General features: G+C 43.5%; 1 protein-coding gene across 8 annotated transcripts in view; it reads right to left on the reverse strand.

Annotated features, from left to right (window-relative positions):
• TARBP1 (TAR (HIV-1) RNA binding protein 1) overlaps window positions 1-9058 on the reverse strand; it is a 65332-nt gene extending 56274 nt beyond the window's left edge. For 6 of the 8 annotated variants that reach the window (XR_003509256.1, XR_003509253.1, XR_003509257.1 and 3 more), the window contains exons 1-5: window positions 8013-9058; window positions 6006-6103; window positions 3551-3620; window positions 1303-1451; window positions 202-254 (exon numbers count right to left, since the gene is read on the reverse strand). Coding sequence is in view for 3 of the 8 variants with exons in the window: in XM_027531134.1 (XP_027386935.1) it covers window positions 202-254; window positions 1303-1451; window positions 3551-3620; window positions 6006-6103; window positions 8013-9015 (1373 nt within the window). In the remaining 5 variants the exon portion in view is untranslated. The remainder of the gene's footprint in view (window positions 1-201; window positions 255-1302; window positions 1452-3550; window positions 3621-6005; window positions 6104-8012) is intronic. The other 2 variants (XM_027531132.1, XM_027531133.1) reach the window with 2 other exon arrangements.
• Between the last annotated feature and the right edge of the window lie 12849 nt (window positions 9059-21907).

Here is a 21907-nt window from a genome sequence, read left to right on the forward strand (position 1 = left end):
CCCAGATACAACTACTAGAAGGACAAGAAGAATCACAAACCCAGAAGGGACAACATGGTAAGAAAAAGCTGAATGTCTACGAGGCAACATATATTTATCCACCAAATGCATTTTTAACAATCTGGTCATATTTCATAATCAAGTTAAATTTATAATCAAATACATATGACTGCATTGCTGCTAAATAAAATGCATGTTTACCTGCTGTATAGAGAGCTCTCTGAAAGTGCATCCATTAATGGTCCAATGATAAACTAAAAAAAAAAAAAAGGAAAAAAAAATCTGACGTTACGCTGTAACTGTAATTTTGAAAAGTCAACTTGCCCTAACTGTACATCCTACGCAGGCCTACTGAAGAGCTGTTATAAGCAATCTCTTATGCTGCAGGCTGATTTATGATAGCCTTGGAGGATACCTTAATCCCAGGTATCAAACCAAACTTTCCAACCTGATAAAAATGTATGGAATACTAAGAGAGCACATGCTGTGCTGAGAAAGAAGAAAGGAATCCAAAGAAGGGACACATGGTAGAAAATAAAGGTAGTGACTAGTGAAAAACAGAAAGATACCCAAGAGAAAACTTAAGCCCCTGTACCTGGATGATAAATGGGGAAAACCATATCTTCGAAAACATTAGAAGACAAAAGCATGCTTTCAGGAAGCGCAAGAAGGCTAGGAGAATGTAGAAAAAGGATGCATACTAAAACACCGTACATGTACGTGGATAATTAGGGACATTTAGGTTACCTCTAAATGACAGGTAAATTACTATTCCTAAGTCTATGATCATCCAACTCATGTCATCATAACAGGACTTAAAATCACAGCTGTAATTCCCACAGGGTCATCACTCTGTGTGATTTCTGACAAGAGGAAAAGTACACATTCTAATAACATAGCTCAAACAGCAACCCCTGCTCAGTACAGCAGACAGTAATTCACTGACTCAGAACCGGAGGAGTAGCACCACTAGACAAAGAGCAATAATTCAGTGCTTCAGAACCATGGAGAGAGTATCACTACCATACTTCTAGTCCAGGGTTCACGCTGCTGACTTTTGTTCAGAATACAGATAACCAAGGACTACTTTTCATCACGGTAATGATGCAGCAGCCTGTCGACAAAGCCCAAGTATGAGAGCCTAGTTTAGAGATATAGGGTTTGTTTTCAGCAAATCTCTGAAGTGTTATTTGCGATTTTCAAGCCCCAGTATGTACTTTTGAAGATCACATAAGATACAACAAATGCCTTCTCCTCTTATCTTCTGACAGAGGGAACAAGGGAGGGAGAGGGTGCCATTACCTCAGAAATTTCTGGTGAAAATGGAAGAATCCTTGTTTCATACAGTTCCAAAAAATGGGTAACGCCTTCTTTAGTCAGGATTTTATTTTCACTTTCAAACATTCTTTTATAAATGCACAGATGCCAGGATGGGTGAAAGAGCCAGCATCCTGTGAAAATAAACACCCAAAGTTGACTTTGATTCTCACATTACATGGCTCCGCATAGACTATATATTCATAAATAAACACACACACAAATACATTAACTTCATTACCACAATCACGTTCAAAGGTGTTTAACTACTGAATAACCAAAATCACTTCAGTATTCGATTTTCCATTTTCAGTTTCATTTAGAAAGACTGCAAGCAAATGTCAGAGTGACTACAGTGTACAAAATTAAATATGATTCCACACACAGAGGTTGGAACTTTAGGTATGGGGTGATTTCAACCAATTCTCTCACCTTACTTTAATCCATTTTTCATCTGAAACTGTCCCTCCTCTGTTTAAAACCCTTAAGTGGCTTCTCAAAACTCAGAATAAAATCCAAACCAGGCATGAAACTGCCCCTGACAACTACTCCAGCCTCAGGCCACCCCTCCAGCACCACTAAGCTGTGCCTCACTAGTCGGGTGCTCTACCCGCTGGATCCACTCCCATCTCAGGGCTTCTGCACCCAGAGCTATCTGCTCCACTCTGAGTCAGTCCTAAGGCAGGCCTTGACTGGCTTGCCTCACCAAGGTATGGCCTTACTAGTATTTCATTGCTGTCATTTTTTTGTCGTCTCTCTAGAACTTTATAATCAAAACCATTTTTTCCTGGAAAACGGACCAAAAATAGCTCTTCTGTCTCACCACTTCACCCCAGTGCTCAGTACGTACTGGACACTAAGTATGCATCTATTAAGTAAATACATGAATGAGTGATAAACAAAAAATGAAATAAGTATGTACCTTAGAGATACTCTAACTCTTTTCAAATATCCTTAATATTTTTAGGAAAAAAATTCAGCATTTTAAACTCATGGCATTCTATAAATACATCAGTCCCTTTGTGTGTGTTATTTACATCAAGATGCTTGTTCAATTCTTTGGCAGTGGTAATTTTTCAAAATCTGTCACTGCTATTTGATTTGTTTTGCCGAGAGCTGTGGGCAAAATGTGGTAATAAGAGAATCATTTTAACAGTAAATGCATAAGTGAAGTCACAACAGGATTTAATTAAATTCTAGCCCCAGGTGGGACTATAGATTCTTATGGTCTGTGAAAAATTCTAGTGTATCAGAAAACAACCATAGCAATCAGCTGAATAAAGCTCAATTCCTAAGGGGTCACACTATTAAAGTTGTAATTATCTAAAGCAGGCACTGAAACCCATTTACCTAGGTTAACTCTCATGTGTAAACACGATAATGTAGCATTTCATCATTCATATGAATACAAAACAGTTAGCCTGCATTTAGCTGTCTCATTTATCTAAACTTAATTTTGTAAGATAATTTTAGGAAGCTCCATCTTCATTTTATTTCTCCTAAAAAGCCCTCATAATATAGTACTGATTAAGGACTTAAAAACTATATTTAAAATAGTATCTTAGAATTTTCCCTTCCCCAGAAGTCTAACCTACAGAACAATGGCTGAAATACTAAGAAAGCAACTTTAACAATGAAACAGATATATTAAGAGAACAAAGCTGGAAAGCAGTTAGAATATATAATACCAAACAACGCTTATTAAAAAATGAATAATACACCATACATAAAACATTACCAAAGAGTCCTTATCTTTTAAGGATATATACTGAGATAATTACAGATGAAATGATATGCTGTCTAGGAATATGCTTCAAAATCATTTGATGAAGAGTGAGCAAGTGAGGCCACATGCAATGTAAGACAGGAACTGATCACTGCAGAAGCTAGGTGATAGGGTTCATCACACAAACTCTTCTCCTTCTGCAAATGTTTGAAATTTTCCATAATCATAAGTTTATAAAATTACAATGCCTCTAAATTATAGAAAACTCTGCAGCCATTTAAAATTAAATTCTCAAAGACTATTTAAGGACATAGGTAAGTGCACTTGGATATACTGCTGAGTCAGAAAAAACATCCACAAGGTATGTATCTGGAATATTAGCAGCTGTCTCCCGGTAGCAGCGAATTTACATATTCATATAACATTCTCCACAAAGAACAATAATTAGTTATAAAATAAGGGGGTAAATGATGCATCATAAAAAATCAAAATAGAAGCAGCCATTACCATTTTCCTCTGACACTGCATATTCAAACAGACTGTTTAGCTTTGGTAAAACTGGCTTTATAACATGTATCTGAAAACAAAAGCAAAAAGCCATAGGAAATGAAAATTCACCTTTAAAAACCAAAGTATTATTATATATTTATGTAAGTCACTCATCTGTTCCTCCCCCCACAATCTCCACCCTCCCTGACCCCACCACACCCATGTAAAAAAATGTGCAGAAGGTGCCTGATTTTTCCAGTTTTTAAATCATACAAATTCAAGACTGAGTATGGCAAAGCTAATAAATATAACCTAGAACATAATTACAGTAACATTACATTTATAGAGTATCATAAATTATGTCATGTAATCCTTAACTGTCCTGGGAAGCAGGCAGGGCTGATAATACCAGTATTACAAAGATGAAAAAATACTGAAATGCTTTCTCTAGTCACTCAAGTTGTTCAAGGCCACACATTTAGACGTAGAGCCAGCTCAGCGTTCAATGCTCTTTTTTCTTAGACTCTTGCAGATACCAGCGTCTAATGTACATATCCTAGAAACTAAAGGCAACTAACTTAGAGTTTCTAAACAGTGAGGGTGTTATGGATGCACTGATTAAGGAAAATCATAGTTTATATAAATTTGGAAATGTTTTTCGTTTAGTCCGCATCCCCACACCTACATACATTTAGCACATGAGTACTTCTTTATTTTAGTCAACAGTCAGTGCATCTGGACTGACACCTTACAGTCACTCCATGATGGCTGGTCCCACAGCAATCTGCAGCTTACATACTGGGAACTCCTATAACAAAGAGGTCTCCAAGTGTGGTCCCTAGAACAGCAGCATATGTGTCTCCTGGGAATATGTAAACTATTTCAATTCTCAGGCCACACCACAGACCTAATGAATCAGAAACTCTGCAGACCAGATCCAGCAACTGATACTTTAATAAGGCACCAGATGATTCTAATGAATGTAAATCGAAATGTTAATCTCTAAAGAGAGTCCTCCTAACTTAAAAATTCCATGTTCCTACTAAGATTAATTCAAAGTCAACTGAAAATGATTTTTCAGGTTTCTATTCTCAGAACCAAAGAATGCAAAGATGTAAGAACTGAAAGGAAGAAAAGAAAGCAAGCCTACAAAATCAAATGGTCACTATTACTTAATAACAACTGACCTCAGACTTTAAGTAACATTTTCCTCACTGTGTATTTCTTTGGAGATTATTTATAACATAGAGAAACTAAAACCTAACAAACACTTTAGAAGTAAATGTCAAGGGAAGATCAAATAAGACCAAATCTTTTGGTTGATAAATTAAGTCAACCGAAGTATTCTTTAATTTCCTGAGTTTACATTGTGTTGTTGTTCAGTCCCTCAGTTGTGTCCACTTCTTTGCAACCCCATGGACTGCAGCACGCCAGGCCTCCCTGTCCCTCCCCATCTTTCCAAGTTGCCCAAGTTCATGTCCATTGCATCGGTGATGTCATCCAGCCATCTAATCCTCGACGCCTTTTTCTCCTGCCTTCAATCTTTCCAGGCATCAGGGACGTTACATGAGAGTCAGCTATTCACATCAGGTGAGCAAAAAGTTGGAGCTTCAGTTTCAGTGTCAGTCCTTTGAATGAGTATTCAGGGTTGATTTCCCTTTAGATTGAGTGGTTTGATCTCCTTGCTGTCCAAGGGACTCAGGAGTCTTCTCCAACACCACGGTTTGAAGGCATCAATTCTTTGACTCTCTGCCTTCTTTATGGTCCAGCTCTTACAACCGTACGTGACCACTGGGAAGACCATAGCCTTGCCGATAGAGACATTCATTGGCAGAGTGATCTCTCTGCCTTTCAACACACTGTCTAGGTTTGTCACAGCTTTCCCACCGAGAAGCAACTATCTTCTGATTTCATGGCTGCAGTCACCATCCGTAGTGATTTTAGAGCATTTAGAAGAGGAAATCTGTCACTGCTTCCACCTTTTCCCTTTCTATTTGCCATGAAGTAATGGGGCCAGATGCCATGATCTTAGTTTTTTCTTTTAAATATTTAGTTTTAACCCAGCTCTTTCACTCTCCTCCTTCCTGAGTTTACATTTAACCTTAATCTATGCTGGAAAAGAAAACAGGATTCCCTGGTAGCTCAGATGGTAAAGAGTCTGCCTGTAATATGGAAGATCTGAGTTCGACCCCTAGGTCTGGAAGATCCCCTGGAGAAGGAAATGGCAACGCACTCCAGTATTCTTGCCTAAAAAATCCCACGGACAGAGGAGCTTGGCAGGCTATAGCTCATAGGGTTGTAGAGAGTCAGACACAACTGAGCGACTTCACTCACTCATACTGGAAAACAAGGTACGCTTGCATTCCATTATGCTATATCCAAGCTGACCTTTCTGTATTGGTTCTACAGAATGTTTGGGGGAAAAAAAGAAACTGCACCTGTACATGATTTGATAAAATATGAAAACACTTACCTGATTTCCTTCAAGAGTTTCCATAATTAAAATATAGTTTTCCCAAAACTTTAGAAGCTCATCTTTTTTCTTCTCAGACCACCAAAACAGACTTGGGCCTGATATGGTTTAAAAAAGAAAATCAGTTTCTAGATTTAGTTCCTAAATAGAAAATTTTATGTTTCTAAACATAAGGAGACAACAATCCACCAACTACAGCAATAACAAAATCCAAAGCCAGCTCAGCCAGTGACTCAACCCCAACAATCTAACAGAGTACCTATCTCTAAGGCATAAATAATTCAGTTGCTACTGAAAAAAAGTAATCTCATTGCCAAGAGATAAAACAGAAAACAAAACCAGACTCAAAGATGGTCCAAAAATAGAACCTACATATACCTGTGATTAGTATGTTAAAGGATCTAATGGAAAAGGTGAACAGGCACAAACAGATGGGGATTTCCAGGAGACAGAAACTAAAAAAGTGTCAGGTGGAATTCACAGAAAAGACATAAAGGATCCTTTGATTAAATTATCAGATACTCAAGGTCTTGAAGGTAAGAACTCCAGGAAAAGAGCTTCAACACAGGAGCAGGTGAAGGGAGTCCCCCAGGTAAAAGTGAAGGCAGATCTAAGAATGTCAGTGGTGTTCACAAGGCTGAGCTTGTAATGGGACTTTTCTAAAGTCTCTTCTAGAGTCTCTTTTCTAAAAGTCTCTTCTAGAGACTTCTTCAGGAAAATTTATGACTGATGATCTCACTAGTACAGGAAAGATTTAAACGACTAAGAATCTGGGGCTGAATTAGTGGTTAAGTATGGAGGCAACCAAACATAAATGACAAATACAGGGAAAACTTGCAGGAAGGAAAAAATAAATCATAGATTACTACATAGATCACTGGTGAACAGTACTTGCATAGTCATAATTTTGTTGAACTCACATTTAATCAAAATTGCAAGTAAGATAATGGGTTTTATATTACTAGATTATGTCAAGATATAGGGATAGACACCAAAATAATCAGCTCAAAGAGGTAAAAGTGGCTGCTCTTTGAAATAAAGGAAATATAGATGGGAGGCAAACATAAGACTATTGCTTATCTTTAAAACTGCAGAATGATTGATGCTTTAAAATAAATAAATTTTAAAATAAAATAAAAATGTTTTCCAGCGACAGCTCTCACTGGATGATCATCAACTTGCGGGCTATTAAAATATCTACTATCTGATGTTTTAAACGTGTATAAAAATATAATCTACTCACATCTTCAGCGGAACAAAACTCTTTTACTAGTATAAATAAATAAGTAGGCAGCCACAGTTGAAAGGATAGAAATTTTCCATCCACTGAGGCAGTTTTGACTCAATCAATTCATTTTGGACTTCGATAGATCAAAATAAATTTAAATGACTTAGGTGTATTTTCACACATTTCAGTGAACAAACTGATCAATAGTAACAAACCAAACTAAAGGGAGGCCTTGCTATTTTGTCCACTTTTATCCTGTAAAAAAACTGGTAGGACGCACAGGCTCAAAATGTAAAATTAATTAATACCTCATTCTATTAAATCAACTGCAAAAATACCTTCCGCCAAAGGTCGACTTAAGGCCCATATACTTAACTAATATTAATAAATCCTCCTAAGAGAACTACCGAAGGATTGTGATGGGTTTCCCATGACAAAATTCTAATACTCAAGGCTCAATTCGAAGGTCAGTACATGCAAATACTTTTCCTTTCAATTTGATGGGTGCTATCCCTTCTTTTCTATTTGAACGAGCCCACGATATAGTGCAATTTTGGTCTGTTAATATCCTGCTGGACTAGTTCCTAAATTATTCCACGAATGCAGTATTCCACCCGCTCTGGGTCAGAGAATTTATCCTAAATGGGGACTCTTCTAACAGTGCTGCAGTGATTTGCTACAGTTCAGAGAACACCCTGGAGATGAGGTTCCCAAGGTTTTTCAGGTTCTATGGGGACCACGAGAATAACCAAATTCTGTACGAATCGCGGCGACAGCACCGGAAACAGAAAGGCCGGCCTCGCAGAAAGTCAAGTAGGGATGGGCCAGGGAGCAGAGGCAAGTACCGGTTCCTTCGCCGGGGGCGCACGCGCAGTCGGTCCCCAGTTCCGCCGACACCTCCACAGCCCGCTGCAGCAGGTAGCGCGCCCGCTTGCGCGTCAGGGCGTCCTCAGACCAGGCCAGCCCGGCCTGCACCGTGCTCCAGAAGCGCCAGCAGCGCCGGGCGTCCAGGCCCGCCTCGCGCGAGGCAGGCACGCTGTCTGCGCCGGGCTCTGGCAGTAGCTTCTCGGCGAGGGCGCTCAGAATCAGCAGCTGCGACCCGACGCGGCCCGGCCCCTCAGACACCCCGGGCGCAACCAGCCCGCCCCACACAGCCCGCAGCGCCGCCCCGCCGCACCGGCCCAGAGCCGGCAGCAGCCGCCCGGCAACCAGCGCCGCAGCGTCCGGGGACGGCCCCGCCTTGTCCCCACCCAGCGCCAGCGCGAGAGCGGCCCGCGCCACTCGCTCCAGCAGGGGCGCGTCCTCGCGAGGCCGCAGGCAGGACCCCACGGCCGCCAGCACCTCCACGGCCGCCTCGGCGGCCCCTTCGAGGCCGGGCGCGGGCCCCGCGTTGAGCAGGTCACATAGCGCCTCCTCGGCCAGCGCGGCCGCCAGCTGCGGGCCCCCGGCCAGGCGGGCGCACGAGCGCAGGGCAGCGCCTGCCGCCCTCAGGACGCGCCGGCGCTGGCGGGCCGCGGGACCGGGGTCATCCGCGCCGCCCGCTGGGCACCCGCGCAGGCCCCGCAGCAGCGGCACCAGATACCCGGCGGCGACCTCGCGCGCCGCCTCCGGGAGCGCGCCCGCGCCGCCGCCGCCGCGCGCTTCCTCATCCTCCAGTCGCTGCAGAAGAAAACACAGGGTCTCCACGCGCTCCGCAGATGCCTCCCCGCGGCACAGCGCCCCAAGCAGGACCCGGGGGTCCCGGCTCTGCGAGAGCAGCGCATCCGCCAGCACCCACTCCATTTGCCCCGCGCGCCGCCGCCCCCGGGCGCCCAAAGGAAGGCGCCGGCGTGCGCGAGTGCGTGCGCGTGCGCGGCTGTCCCGAGCACCCGCCCGCAGGTAGGAGGCTTGCAGCCTCGCCTTGGTCCAAGTCGCGGCGCTTTGGGCGGGTCCTACCAGAATGGCCTGGGTAACTTTTTAAGGAAAAGAGGCTCTCTCGTGAAACGTTAATGTAGTATCTACACCAACTCCATCGATTCTTAATTGGAGATTGGCCTGTCCGGGGGCTCTAAATCATTTTAGAGTGCCATGAGAATGGGCCAGAGGAACATTTGGAAGGTGCGCTCACCATCACCTAGATTGTTTTTAAAAAGGAGCAGCCTGGCACCACCCACAAAGACATTGATACAGTGGGTCTGCAGTGGGCTCCCGACAGCTGCATAAAAAAATAAATACTGAAAACAAGAATAATTCAGGAGCCGTGCAAAGTACTGTAGGAATGAGCTCGGGATAGAGCTGAAAACGAGATGCCCACACCAGTACTGGCAGTCAAATGCCCAAGCTGACTCTAGCATGCAGTTCTTCCCACACAATGCTTGTGCTTCCACATGCAGTCCCCAAATAGTTCTTTTGTCTGTATTTTCTGTATTTCTGACAGCGTCTACTGCTAAATACAGAAACAGAAAAACTTCACCTAAGCATGCACCATACTGGTTTGGTTTATGGCTCAATCCTAGGCAAACTGAATCAGTGAGGTGAGTTTTCTTTGCCTTCCAACCACACCACAAAGATCTCTCCCTTAGTCCATGGAGAAGTCACAGTTGCCCCTTTAAAGAGCTTTATGTGTAATGAACATAATGGATAAAGTGTAATTTAAAGTTACTTAAGTTTAAGTGTATTTTATGCAATTTAAAGTTATTTGATTTTTATATTTTATGTTTTATATAATTTAAATATATAGTTATCCAACATCATATATGCAAGATTTTTTTCCATGTTTCAGAGTCATTCGATTTTCCATTGACCGCATGCATAAAGGTTTTTATTGTAAGGCTTCCCTGGTGTCTCAGGGGTAAAGAAAATGCCTGCCAGTGCAGGAGACAAGTTCGGGAAGATCCCCTGGAGAAGAAAATGGCAACCCACTCCAGTATTCTTGCCTGGGAAATCCCAGGGAGAGAGGAGCCTGGCAGGCTGTAGTCCACCGAGTCGCAAAAGAGTCGGACATGACTAAACAACAATGACAACAATTTAGATTGTGTCAGCAAATATCAGTTGCCTTCAGCATTTAAAAAACATCAGTTTGGGGACTTCCCTGGTGGTCCAGTGGTTAAAATTCTGTGCTTCCACTGCAGGGGGCACATGAGTTCCATCCCTGGCTTGGCAACTAAGATCCTTCATGCCCTGCAGCAAGGCCGAATAAATAAACATCAGTTTCCTTCAACATATATTCTTTATATATCTATCAAAAATGGACAAAAGTCTTGAGCAGACTTTCAGCAAATAAAGATAGGCTAATGTAAGCATCTGGGAAGGTATGGAGAATCATTATTCCTCACAGACATGCAAATTCAAGCCTCAAAGAGATAGTACTTCACACCCATCTGAATGGCTAAAATTTTAAAGATTGAAACTGCCAAAGGACTCTTAAGGGTTTCCTCTTCTTGAAACCCTGTCTGTCTTCCTCTAGTTTTCACCATATACCTTTGTTCTGTTTTTTCTTTTTCTTATTTCCCCAGCTGTTTCTTCTCCATCCTTTTGGGAAGGACTCCTCTTTCTATTCCTAATCTGCTCATATGGATATTTCCAGACTTACATCTCTAGATTCCTGTTCTTCTCACTCTTTAAAATTTCCCTGAATAGCTTCATTAAAACTACAGATTCTACTACGATTTACATTGTTAATGATGAAAAAACTCTAGATGTCCAGCACCCAATCTCTCTCCCGAACTCCAAACCTATCTGCCTACTGCCTACGAAACTGAATGTCCCTCAAGACATCACTCTCAATCTCCACTTTTAAGAAGGTCACCTTATTATCTTAATTCTTTCATCCCTTCCCCCATTGTTACTATCCCCACCAATGTACTTCTTCCTGTACATTTCCTATTTAGGGGAGTGGCCATAACTCATTCAGTTGCCCAAGTCAAAAAACCTGGGAGCCAAAATGTTATCAAGCCAAATTTTGGTCCACTTGCCTGGATGTGCAGTTAAGCCAATCTACTGACACCAGGTGGCAGGGAAGTTTATTGCAGATGCCAAGCAAGGAGTCCAGGCAGCTAGTGCTCAAGAGGCCTGAACTCACTGAAGGCTTCCAGGAAAAGGTTTTTAAAGACATGTGTAACGATTTCTGCAGAGCACCTTCTGAGCGCTGACAGAAGAAGTTTTAGACTCCCCTCATTTCTTACTAAGATGACAACAATAACTTTCTGCCTGATTCACTCTCCACCCAAGGGCACATGCCACATTGCTACCAGGATGACCTTCCTAAAATTAAGCCACAGCTACCCATGACCCCCAGAATTATGGCTGAATTTCTTAGCATGTCATCCCAGATGCCTCTTGAGGTGGCCCTGCCTATTTCTCCAGCCTCCTGTCCTCATGCCCCACGTACACCTTGATTTTGAAGTCCCCAGAACATGCCATGTGCTCTCACTTTGTCTTTCAAAAGGCTTTCCCTCTTCTGGAAGACTCTTACTCCATTTGACTAAGACACAGTTCACACTGTCATTTCTCCAGAAAGTCATTTCTTTTTTTTCTTTTTTTTTTTTAATTTTGGGGGTGTGTGTCATGTGACATACAGGACCTTAGTTCCCTGACCAGGGATCGAACCTGTGCCCCATGCATTTGGAACATGGAATCCCAACCACTGGACTGCCAGGGAAATCCCAGAAAGTCATTCCTTAAACCTCATTCCCACTCCAAACACCCATTCCACCGAGGTGGTGTCCCCCTCTTCCAAACTCCCCAAACATCCTAGCATATCTCTTATGCAGCATTTGTCACACTGTTGTAACCACAGGTTTACTTCTCTGTCTCCTCCCCCCGTGAGCAATTTGAGGGCTTATCAGGGGCTATGGGTGGCTATGAGGGGCTATGGGCTTCTCTGCTAGCTGAGCAGTAAAGAATCTGCCTGCAGTGCAGGAGACACACAGGAGACTCAGGTTTGATCTCTGGGTGGGGAAGATCCCCTGGAGGAGGAAATGGCAACCCACTGTAGTATTCTTGCCTGGGAAATCCCTGGTGGGCTACAGTCCATGGGGTCTCAAAGAGTCAGACATAACTGAGCACTCATTCATATCATGTCATATCATATCATGGGCTATATCTTTTATCACACTAGTCCCAGCATCTGCACCTCTGGTTGTATCATGCTCAAGAAATGTTTATCCCCTACTCCTCAGGGAAGACCCAAACTATAGGGCATCTATAAGAAGCCCTTCACAATGCCTTAATGGTACTTCTATCTTCCCCAAGCTTTCAATTGTGGTAATAACAATAGCTAACAGTTACTTATCATACTTAAAAAGAATATATGGTAATATATTTACCTATAATACTGTATTGAATTCTCAAAACAACTCAGAAATGAAGTGCTATTATTTTTCTCATTTTACAGGTGAGGAAACAGAGCAGGGAAGAGAGTAAGTACCTTGACCCAGTGTCACACGATGAAAAAGCAGCAGAACTGACTCAAAGCTGTGCACTCTGCTACATTACCTCTAAAACACCAAGAATGCAAAATCCGCAGTTGCAATTAGATTCACTACCTACATAATCTGCACTCCCAAGGTCTAGGAATGTGGTAGGAATGAATGAATGAATTTGTGTGCTTCTGGCATAGCTCATGATCTCCTTTTCAAATGAGGATTTCAGTTTTAATTTATTGTGTAGCCTACACACCAAATGTAGTACCAGAAGCATGGTAGCCACTGAAAAAGCGTTTGGAACAGAGTGAATACAAATTCTGTATTTTACAGTGAGAGAGTTATAAATTGATCAGTTGGAAAATTTCCAGGGACACTAGTTTATAACTAGTTAGTTTCAGGTGTAGAGCATTTTGCCCTACCTCACTGTGAGATTGGCTTGCCTTTTTGGAAGTCTGAGGTCTTCTATCAGCGCTCAGAAGGTGCTCTGTAGAAACCGTTCCACATGCTGATGAACCTCTGATGTATTTGTTGCAGGGAGCGGTGGGGGAGGGAGTCTCCCCATCTTACTCCTCCACCATCTTGAAAGTCTTCTCTGGGACATAATGACTCAAACATGAGCATTTGAGAGCTGAAGTCCTTGTTGCCTTGTTCAACATGCAACAATATGCTGCTTTGATAGACAGAGGAGACCTGTGTGAGAAACAGCCAGTTACCCCTGTTCATTCCCATGAAGATGTGGGGTTGCACTGGAAGTTGTGGGTGAAAGGCGTTTAGAAGAGTTTGCTTCCCCAACTCCTTTCAAGTTTCCTGTTTTGTTCATAAGTGAATTAGGGTTTATGACTAGTTTTTTTTTAACTGAAGTATACTTGACTTACAATGGTATGTTAATTTCAGGTGTACAGCAAAGCGATTCAGTGATACGTACTTGTATGTGGTTTTTTTCTTTTCAGATTCTTTTACCTTTTAGGTTATTGTAAAGCATTGAGTAAAGTTCCCTGTGCTATACAGTAGGAAAGATGGCCGGTCAGCTGTGAGAGCCAGAGGTGGAGGATGGAGCACATCCCAGGAATTGGTCCTCAGAGACCACTGCCAGACACTCATGTCCACAAGGCAAAGCACAGGTGGAGTTTCTCCCTCAGAAGCACACACATGTATTGCCCAAGGAAACAGCATGGGGCAGGCTTGGGGTCCAAGGGTGCATGAATCCATGACTGTATGAGCAAGAGTAAAGCAGCTCAAGAGGAGGCAGGGTACTCTAACACGTGTCCACACTGGCACCACACTTTGATGTTGAAATAGCAATTAGTCTGGTAGAGCCACTACGGAGAACTGTATGGAGTTTCCTCAAAAACCTAAAAACAGAGTTGCCATATGATTCAGTGACCCCACTCCTGAGCATACATCCAGGAAAAAAACTATAAAAGATATACATACACCCTTATATTCATAGCAGCACTGTTTACAATAACCATGACATGGAAACAACCTAAATGTCCATCAACAGATGAATGAGTAAAGAAGATGTGGTGCATAAGTATAATGGAATACTTGCCATTTAGTCCCTAGGTTGTGTCCGACTCTTTGCAACCCCATGAACTGCAATACCCGAAGCTTCCTCTCCTTCAATCTCCTTGACTTTGCTCAAATTCATGTCCATTGAGTCAGTGATGCCATCCAACCATCTCATTCTCTGTCACCCCCGTCTCCTCTTGCCCTCAATCTTTCACAGACACTCATGTCCACAAGGCAAAGCACAGGTGGAGTTTCTCCCTCAGAAGCACACACATGTATTGCCCAAGGAAAGAGCATGGGGCAGGCTTGGGGTCCACGGGGTGCTGGAGAGAGTGGTGCATGAATCCATGACTATATGAGCGAGACCCAGCATCAGGGTCCTTTCCAGTGAGTCAGCTCTTTGCATCATGTGGCCAAAGTATTGGAGCTTCAGCTTCAGCATCAGTCCTTCCAATGAATATTCAGGGTTAGTTTCCTTTAGGATGGACTGGTTGGATCTCCTTGCAGTCTAAGGGATTCTCAAGAGCCTTCTCCAACACTGCAGTTCAAAAGCATCAGTTCTTCAGCACTCAGCTTTCTTTATAGTCCAGCTCTCACATCCATACATGACCACTGGAAAAACCACAGCTTTGACTAGATGGATCTTTTTCAGCAAAGTGATGTCTCTGCTTTTTAATACACCGTCTAGGTTTGTCATAGCTATTTTTCCAAGGAGCAAGCATCTTTTAATTTCAGGGCTGCAGTCACCACCTACATTGATTTTGGAGCCCAAGAAAATGAAATGTGACACTGTTTCCACATTTTCCCCATCTATTTGCCATGAAGTGATAGGACTGGATGCCATGATCTACCATGATTCCATGTATGCAATGGAATACCACTCAACTATAAAAAGAATGAAATAATGCCATTTACAGCAACATGGATGGGACCCAGAGATTATTATACTAAGTGATTCAGAAATAGAAAGCCAAATAGCATATGATACCACTTATATGCTGAATCTAAAATAGAACGCAAATGGATGCATCTGTGATAGAGAAACAGACTCACAGACATCGAGAACAGATGTGTGGTGGCCAAGGTTGGAGGGGTAGCGGAGGGATGGCTTGAGAGTTTGAAGTTAGCAGATGCGAACTGTTATTACAGACAGGATAAATGACAAGGTCCTACTGTATAGCACAGGGAGCTATATTCAATATTCTGTGATAAATTATAATGGAGAAGAATATGAAAAAGAATGTACATGTGTATAGCTGAGTCACTTTGCTGTCCAGCAGAAATCAGTACAACATTGTAAATGAACTATACTTCAATAAAATAAATACCTTTAAAAAGATTGGTGCACAGGGCTCAAGACCCCACTCAAAAGACTTCTTAAGTGCAGTGTCTTACATGCGTGTCTGCTCTGGAATGACGGGCACGACCCAAAACTCTGATCTGTCAAGAAGCTGACATTTCTCTGGACAGAAGATGGTGCTATTGTCAATGCAGTGTGCTTTTGCCATCTTTTCCATTTAGTGTCAGAGCTGCAAAGTGGAAGACGGCTACAGAAAGAAAGAAAATAGCAATCACAGAGCGAGATTTCAGCTGGCGTCTTCAGTGAACCTCTGAGGATCAAAGAATGGGAGCAAGCTGCTTGATAGAGTCCTGATTCTTGCTTTGTGATGTCTCCCATGAAAACCCTTCAGAGAATCTCCAAGGAGAAAATTGCCAACACAGTCTTGGTAATAGGTTTGTGTGAAGGGCAACATCTAGAAAACTCAAATTCCCCGTGGAGCTCAGTGTCAGACACCATCAGTTATTAACCCAATATTCATACTTTCTCCTCCCTTGCTCACAAAATTCCAGTTTCCTTTGAGATGACAATATGTTAACCCCTGGGGCAAGGTCTCATGCTCACAAGACCCAACCATCCTTACAGTTAGAGGCGAGGGCTGGCTCTGAGTCCCAGTCTTGGACAATGAGACTGAAGTGGAAGGTGGCTTGTGTAGTCTGGGAATGGTTTTTTTTTGTTTTTGTTTTTTAAGAGATGACACTTTTCTTCTTCTTTTTTTAATTTTTAAAAATATTTATTTGGCTATGCCAGGTCAGGTGGCGCTAGTGGTAAAGAGCCTACCTGCCAATGCAGGAGATGTAAGAGATGTGGGTTCAATCCCTGGATTGAGAAGATCCCCTGGAGGAGGGCATGGCAACCCACTCCGTGTTCTTGGCTGGAGAATCTCATGGACAGAGGAGCCTGGCGGGCTACATTCATGGGTTGCAAAGAGTCAGATACCACTGCAGTGACTTAGCATGCATGCTCTCCAGATTTTAGCTGTGACACTTGGGACCTTTAGTTTCTACATGTGAACTCTTAGTTGCGGCATGTGGGATCTAGGTCCCTAACCAGGGGTTGAACCCCAGGCTCCCTGCATTGGGAGAGCAGAGTCTTAGCCACTGGACCATCAGGAACATCCCCATCTGGGAAAGCTTTTGTTTTCTGATAAAAGAGACCATCGCTGCCTCATCCCTCCTCTACTCCTGTCTGCCTGAACGCAGTGTGTTCTCTGCATCTCCAGTTGTCATCTCCAAGCCACAAGAGAACAAGGAGCAAAGGGCAAACTCCGCATGAAAGGCGCAAGGAAGGAGACTGAGAAGGGGCCTGGGTTCCTCGGAGGTGCTCAGCCCGTGTCAGCAAGTATCCATTTCTGGACTTACTCTTCTAGGAGAAAAATCGGCCCCTATTTGCTTAAGCTTCTTTTGTTGGTTTTTCTGTTAAGTGCAGCCAAGCATTCCTCCCTGCTAAGAACTCCTACCCAGTTGTGTGTTATTTAGTAGTATAAGCTCAGTTGGTTTGAGCATCTTATTCTTTCCTCATAGACGAGCCTCTTTCTGACAAATAAGCACCAGCATTCCTGCCTTGAAACGCACACTGGCTGGACCAAGCCCTGCGGGTCCTTGTTGATCCAACAAAGAAGGAGGAGGCTACACGATTGGCTCTGGGCATCCGCTGGCCTTTTTCCTCTTCCTCAACTCATACTCAAGGGGCTGGTCAAGCTAAAGTTTGTAAGGACTGTCACTAGCATCTGTTGAATATGTACATGTTAGCTCTGCCTTTCTAGGAAAAAAAAAAAAAGGATTGTTACTTGTGTTGGCCTAACTCAGAGATTCTCATCTCAGGACCCAGTAGAATCATCGGGAATCTTTAATCCCTGGGAGCAGCGTGTTCACACAGAATGTCTGGGCCTCATCCCAGACCAGGGAAACCAGAAACTTCAAGTGCAAGGTGCAAACCTCCAAAAAAAGTTTTTTCTAACTGTGCCACGTGGCATGTGGAATCTTAGTTCCCAGACCAGGGCTTGAACCTGTGTCCTCTACAGTGGAAACGTAAAGTCTTAATCACTGGACCTCCAGGGAAGTCCCATATGAATTTTTTTAAAAAGCTCCACAAGAGGGTTGAGAAATGCTGGCCTTGCTCTAGCACCTAGTCACTCATTATAGATGTTCACAAGAATTACGGGAGAGAAAGGATAAAAACTTTCAGGACAAGCCATCCTTTCAACACTCAGAAAACCACCCTGCTATAGATAGATACTGTCTCATCTCCACTCGAGATGGCCTCACTCACTTGGAGATGCACAGAAGGAGAGGTAGGGGGTGCTGGGAAATTTACCAGCCTAACTATGAAAATGATGGGATATGACTGAGGTCCCCAGGAAGGACATGCCCATACTGGGCAAAATACATCTGTATCTCACCTGGGATCCCAAGGAAACTGCCTTGAAATCCATCAAACTTTCCACCAGCATACCTTTTAAAAACAATCTGAGAATCACCCTTCCTCCCATCCTTCCTTCCGTTTTTGATTTTTCTGCAAAGTGGTCCTGCGTGAGTGTGCTTCCCTGATGCAGTGATGGTAGAATTACCCAGGGGATGCTTCAGTCCACAGGCCTTGGGTATCACGGTTCCCATCAGATCCCCGAGTTTGGCAGGCAGGGAGTGCAGGACAAAGCCTGCTCATCCACTCTATTTGTGAGGCAGAATCAGAACTCCCAGGCTTTCTGTCACTGGCAGAATCTCACTGTGCTGTGTCTGACTTAGGGAGGCAGTGGCAATATATTCAGGCACACGAGGATTCCTGTTAAATGATGAATTATGATTCTGTATCGAGAAGCTCATCACTGCAGGAGAGGTTGAAGCCCAGGGAATTGTCGCCAGTGGAAGAGCCCTGGAGGGGCCTTGAACAGCTACATCTGCAATAAAGAAGGAGGTAAAATCCATTACTGGCTGTCTTTATTTTTCTAGCCCACTGATAAGCGATTGAACACTACAGAAAGCCCTTTACCTGCTTCTTTCAGCCAGACGTGGTCCTATTAGGGCAATCAAATTCTCACCAATAATAACAGTGACTCAAAGAGCTTTTCCTGGAATCCTGGGAATTTCCTTTCCCTGCTGGGTGAGTAGGAGACCTAACAGAGGCTTTGGCACATAGATTTAAATGTTTATCCTGGGTTTAGAGCCAGAAAACAGTAAGTAGATATTGCTGATTCCTCATCTGGGGCTGTGACAAGGCTCCAAAGGTGAGGTCTTGAGACAGTTTTCAAGGCTGCGTGCATTGGTATCGTATGGTTGTTGTTTTTCCTGCTTCATTAAGACAGGACTGGTTTATACGGCACAGAGCAGGTGCCATCAGTGCCCCTCACCTCTGCAACATGGTTTTCAGGCTTGGTTCTGGATCTCGGGCAGGGTGGCGCTACGCTTTTTTCCTCACTTAAGTGTGTTCTCTATTGGGTTCTCTTTCTTTGTGAATGTGTACGTATGAGGTGCGATGATTAACCTTATATGTCAAATTAGGTATCTATGGTTGAGACTAATCATTGGTATAAATTTGAGTGGGCTTCCCAGGTGGTGCTAGTTGTGAAGAACCCACCTGCTAATGAAGGAGACGGGGGTTTGATCCCTGAGTCAGGAAGATCCTCTAGAGGAGGGCATGGCACCCCACTCCAGTATTCATACCTGGAGAATCCCATGGACAGAGGCGCCTGGCAGGTTCCAGTCCATTGGGTTGCAAAGAGTCAGACATGACTGAAGCGACATAGCACACATGCACACATGCACACACGCATACTTTTGAGTAAAGCAGATGGCCTTCTCTAATGTGGGTGGGCCACACCCAATCAGGTTGAATAGACCAGCAACCACAAAACTTCAGACCCCTAAGTAAGAGGCAGCACTGCAAAAGGTAGCCTTCAGACTTCATCTGCAGCGTTGGCTCTCTTGGGTGTCCCACCACCAGCCCTCACGGCAGACTTGAACTTGTCAGACTCCATAATTGTGTGAGCCAGTGCCTTAAAATAAATCTCTTTCTCTCTATATTCTCATATCCTATGGGACTGTTTCTCTGGAGAATCATGACCAATACAAATTCCCAAACATGTAAGTATGTCTGAGAACATTGTTTACTAAATGCAATGCTTATAAATTAAGAAGAAAAAGGTGTATTTGCTGAGTGTTTCAAGTTCATCTTAAAAGATTGTTGTGATTTTAAGTTGATAATCTCATATCTTTCTAATGATGGGTACTTTTATTTAAGTTCAGTGTTTTCTCATTGGCTAATAAATATTTCAGTGTTTCTGAGTCTGTAGGAAATAGGTGCTCTTTATTTAATTCTTCACAATCAACTAATCAATCAATCAAGATGAATTTATTTAGTATTCATCCACTATATGCTCCCTAAACTGCATAGTTTACAAATATCAGCATAACAAGGCAGATTTATCTCACTGCCCAGGCTTCCCGAGTGGTGCAGTGGTAAAGAATCCACCTGCCAATGCAGGAAATGCAAGAGACATGGGTTTGATCCCTGCATTGGGAAGATCCCCTGGAGTAGGAAATGGCAACCCACTCCAGTATTCTTGCCTGGAAAATTCCATGGACAGAGAAGCCTGGCGGACTACAGTATGTGGGTCCACAAAGACCGAGTGACTGAACATGCACACACATCTTGCTCCCCAAGTTAAGATAAAAAAAGGGGGGTGGGAGGAGGCAGACAGCCACTCAACCTATGGACATATAGGAGATATGCTAGGAGGAGGCTGATCTTTTCAGGGTGTATTGTTCTTTAAGATCCTCTACCCAGAGAACAGATGAACAGACTTTGAAAAAGACCTTGCTTTCTCCTACACACACACACACACACACACACAGCATTCCACCCCATACCCAGCAGCAGATGGTGAGAGCAGAATCTGAATCTAACTTCAGGAGGTCAGATCCAAGAGGAAGACTTTGGTAGGCAGGTGGACAGGGGTTGGAGAGAGGAGAGTTATGAGTCAAAATGTTTAAAAGGACAAAGAAACAGTGGGAGGATGACAACTGTCAGGTTTTGCCAAATGTGCCCCCCACCTGCATGCATGCTAAGTCACTTCAGTCGTGTTAGACTGTTTGCGACCCCATGGACTGCAGTCCACCAGGCTCCTCTGTCCATGGGATTCTCCAGGCGTGAATACTGGAGTGGGTTGCCATGGCCTCCTCCAGGGGATCTTCCTGATCTTATGTCTCCTGCATTGGCAGGCATGTTCTTTACCACTAGAGCCACCTGGGAAGCCCTGATCCCATCCTGACCCACTCCCACCCAATTCCTTTTGCAACTGCAAAGGTTGCCTGCAGAGGAGATAAATAATCCTTGATCTTGTTTACATTCAATTTGAAAATCCAGGTATTGGTAAACTAGCATTAAATCTAGTACTTGAGCAACTTTGTAAATAATTAACAATTCAATAATTAATTGATCAGGCTCCGTGGGGTCTCAGTTACAGCACACGAGGTCTTCATTGTGTACGTGGGCTCTTTCATGGCTGATTCACAGACTTTCTAGCTGTGACACCTGGGTTTCAGTAGTTTCAATGTGTGGGCTTAGTTGGTCTGAGGTATGTGAGATTTTAGTTCCCCAACCAGGGATGAAACCCACGTCGTCTGCATTGCAAGGCAGATTCTTAACCTCTGGACCCCCAGGGAAGTCCCTGGGCAACTTCTTTTTCTATCTATAACTGATATGATGGATACTTAATGTCCCAATGAATGGGCAGGGCCATGATTTTAACACATGATCACAGTTCTCTGTGAATACAGGTTCCCATTGGTTAGGGACTATGGCAGAGCTTGGTGTTGCTTACATTAGTGAACCTTCAGTTCAGTTCAGTTCAGTCGCTCAGTCGTGTCCGACTCTGCGACCCCATGGACTGCAGCACGCCAGGCCTCCCTGTCCATCACCAACTCCTGGAGTTTACTCAAACTCATGTCCATTGAGTCAGTAATGTCATCCAGCCATCTCATCCTCTGTCATCCCCTTCTCCTCCCACCTTCAATCTTTCCCAGCATCAGGGTCTTTTCAAATGACTCAGTTCTTTGCATCAGGTGGCCAAAGTATTGGAGTTTCAGCTTCAGCTTCCAATGAATATTCAGGACTGATTTCCTTTAGGATGGACTGGATGGATCTCCTTGCTGTCCAAGGGACTCTCAAGTGTCTTCTCCAACAGCACAGTTCAAAAGCATCAATTCTTTGGTGCTCAACTTTCTTTATATCCAACTCTCACATCCATACATGACTACTGGAAAAACCATAGCTTTGACTAGATGGACCTTTGTTGGCAAAGTAATGTCTCTGCTTTTTAATAAGCTGTCTAGATTGGTCATAACTTTTCTTCATGGCTGCAGTCACCATCTGCAGTGATTTTGGAGCCCCCCAAAATAAAGTGGACCTTAGATGTATGCAA

Source organism: Bos indicus x Bos taurus, chromosome 28, assembly GCF_003369695.1.
Source record: "Bos indicus x Bos taurus breed Angus x Brahman F1 hybrid chromosome 28, Bos_hybrid_MaternalHap_v2.0, whole genome shotgun sequence".
Classification (NCBI taxonomy): domain Eukaryota; kingdom Metazoa; phylum Chordata; class Mammalia; order Artiodactyla; family Bovidae; genus Bos; species Bos indicus x Bos taurus.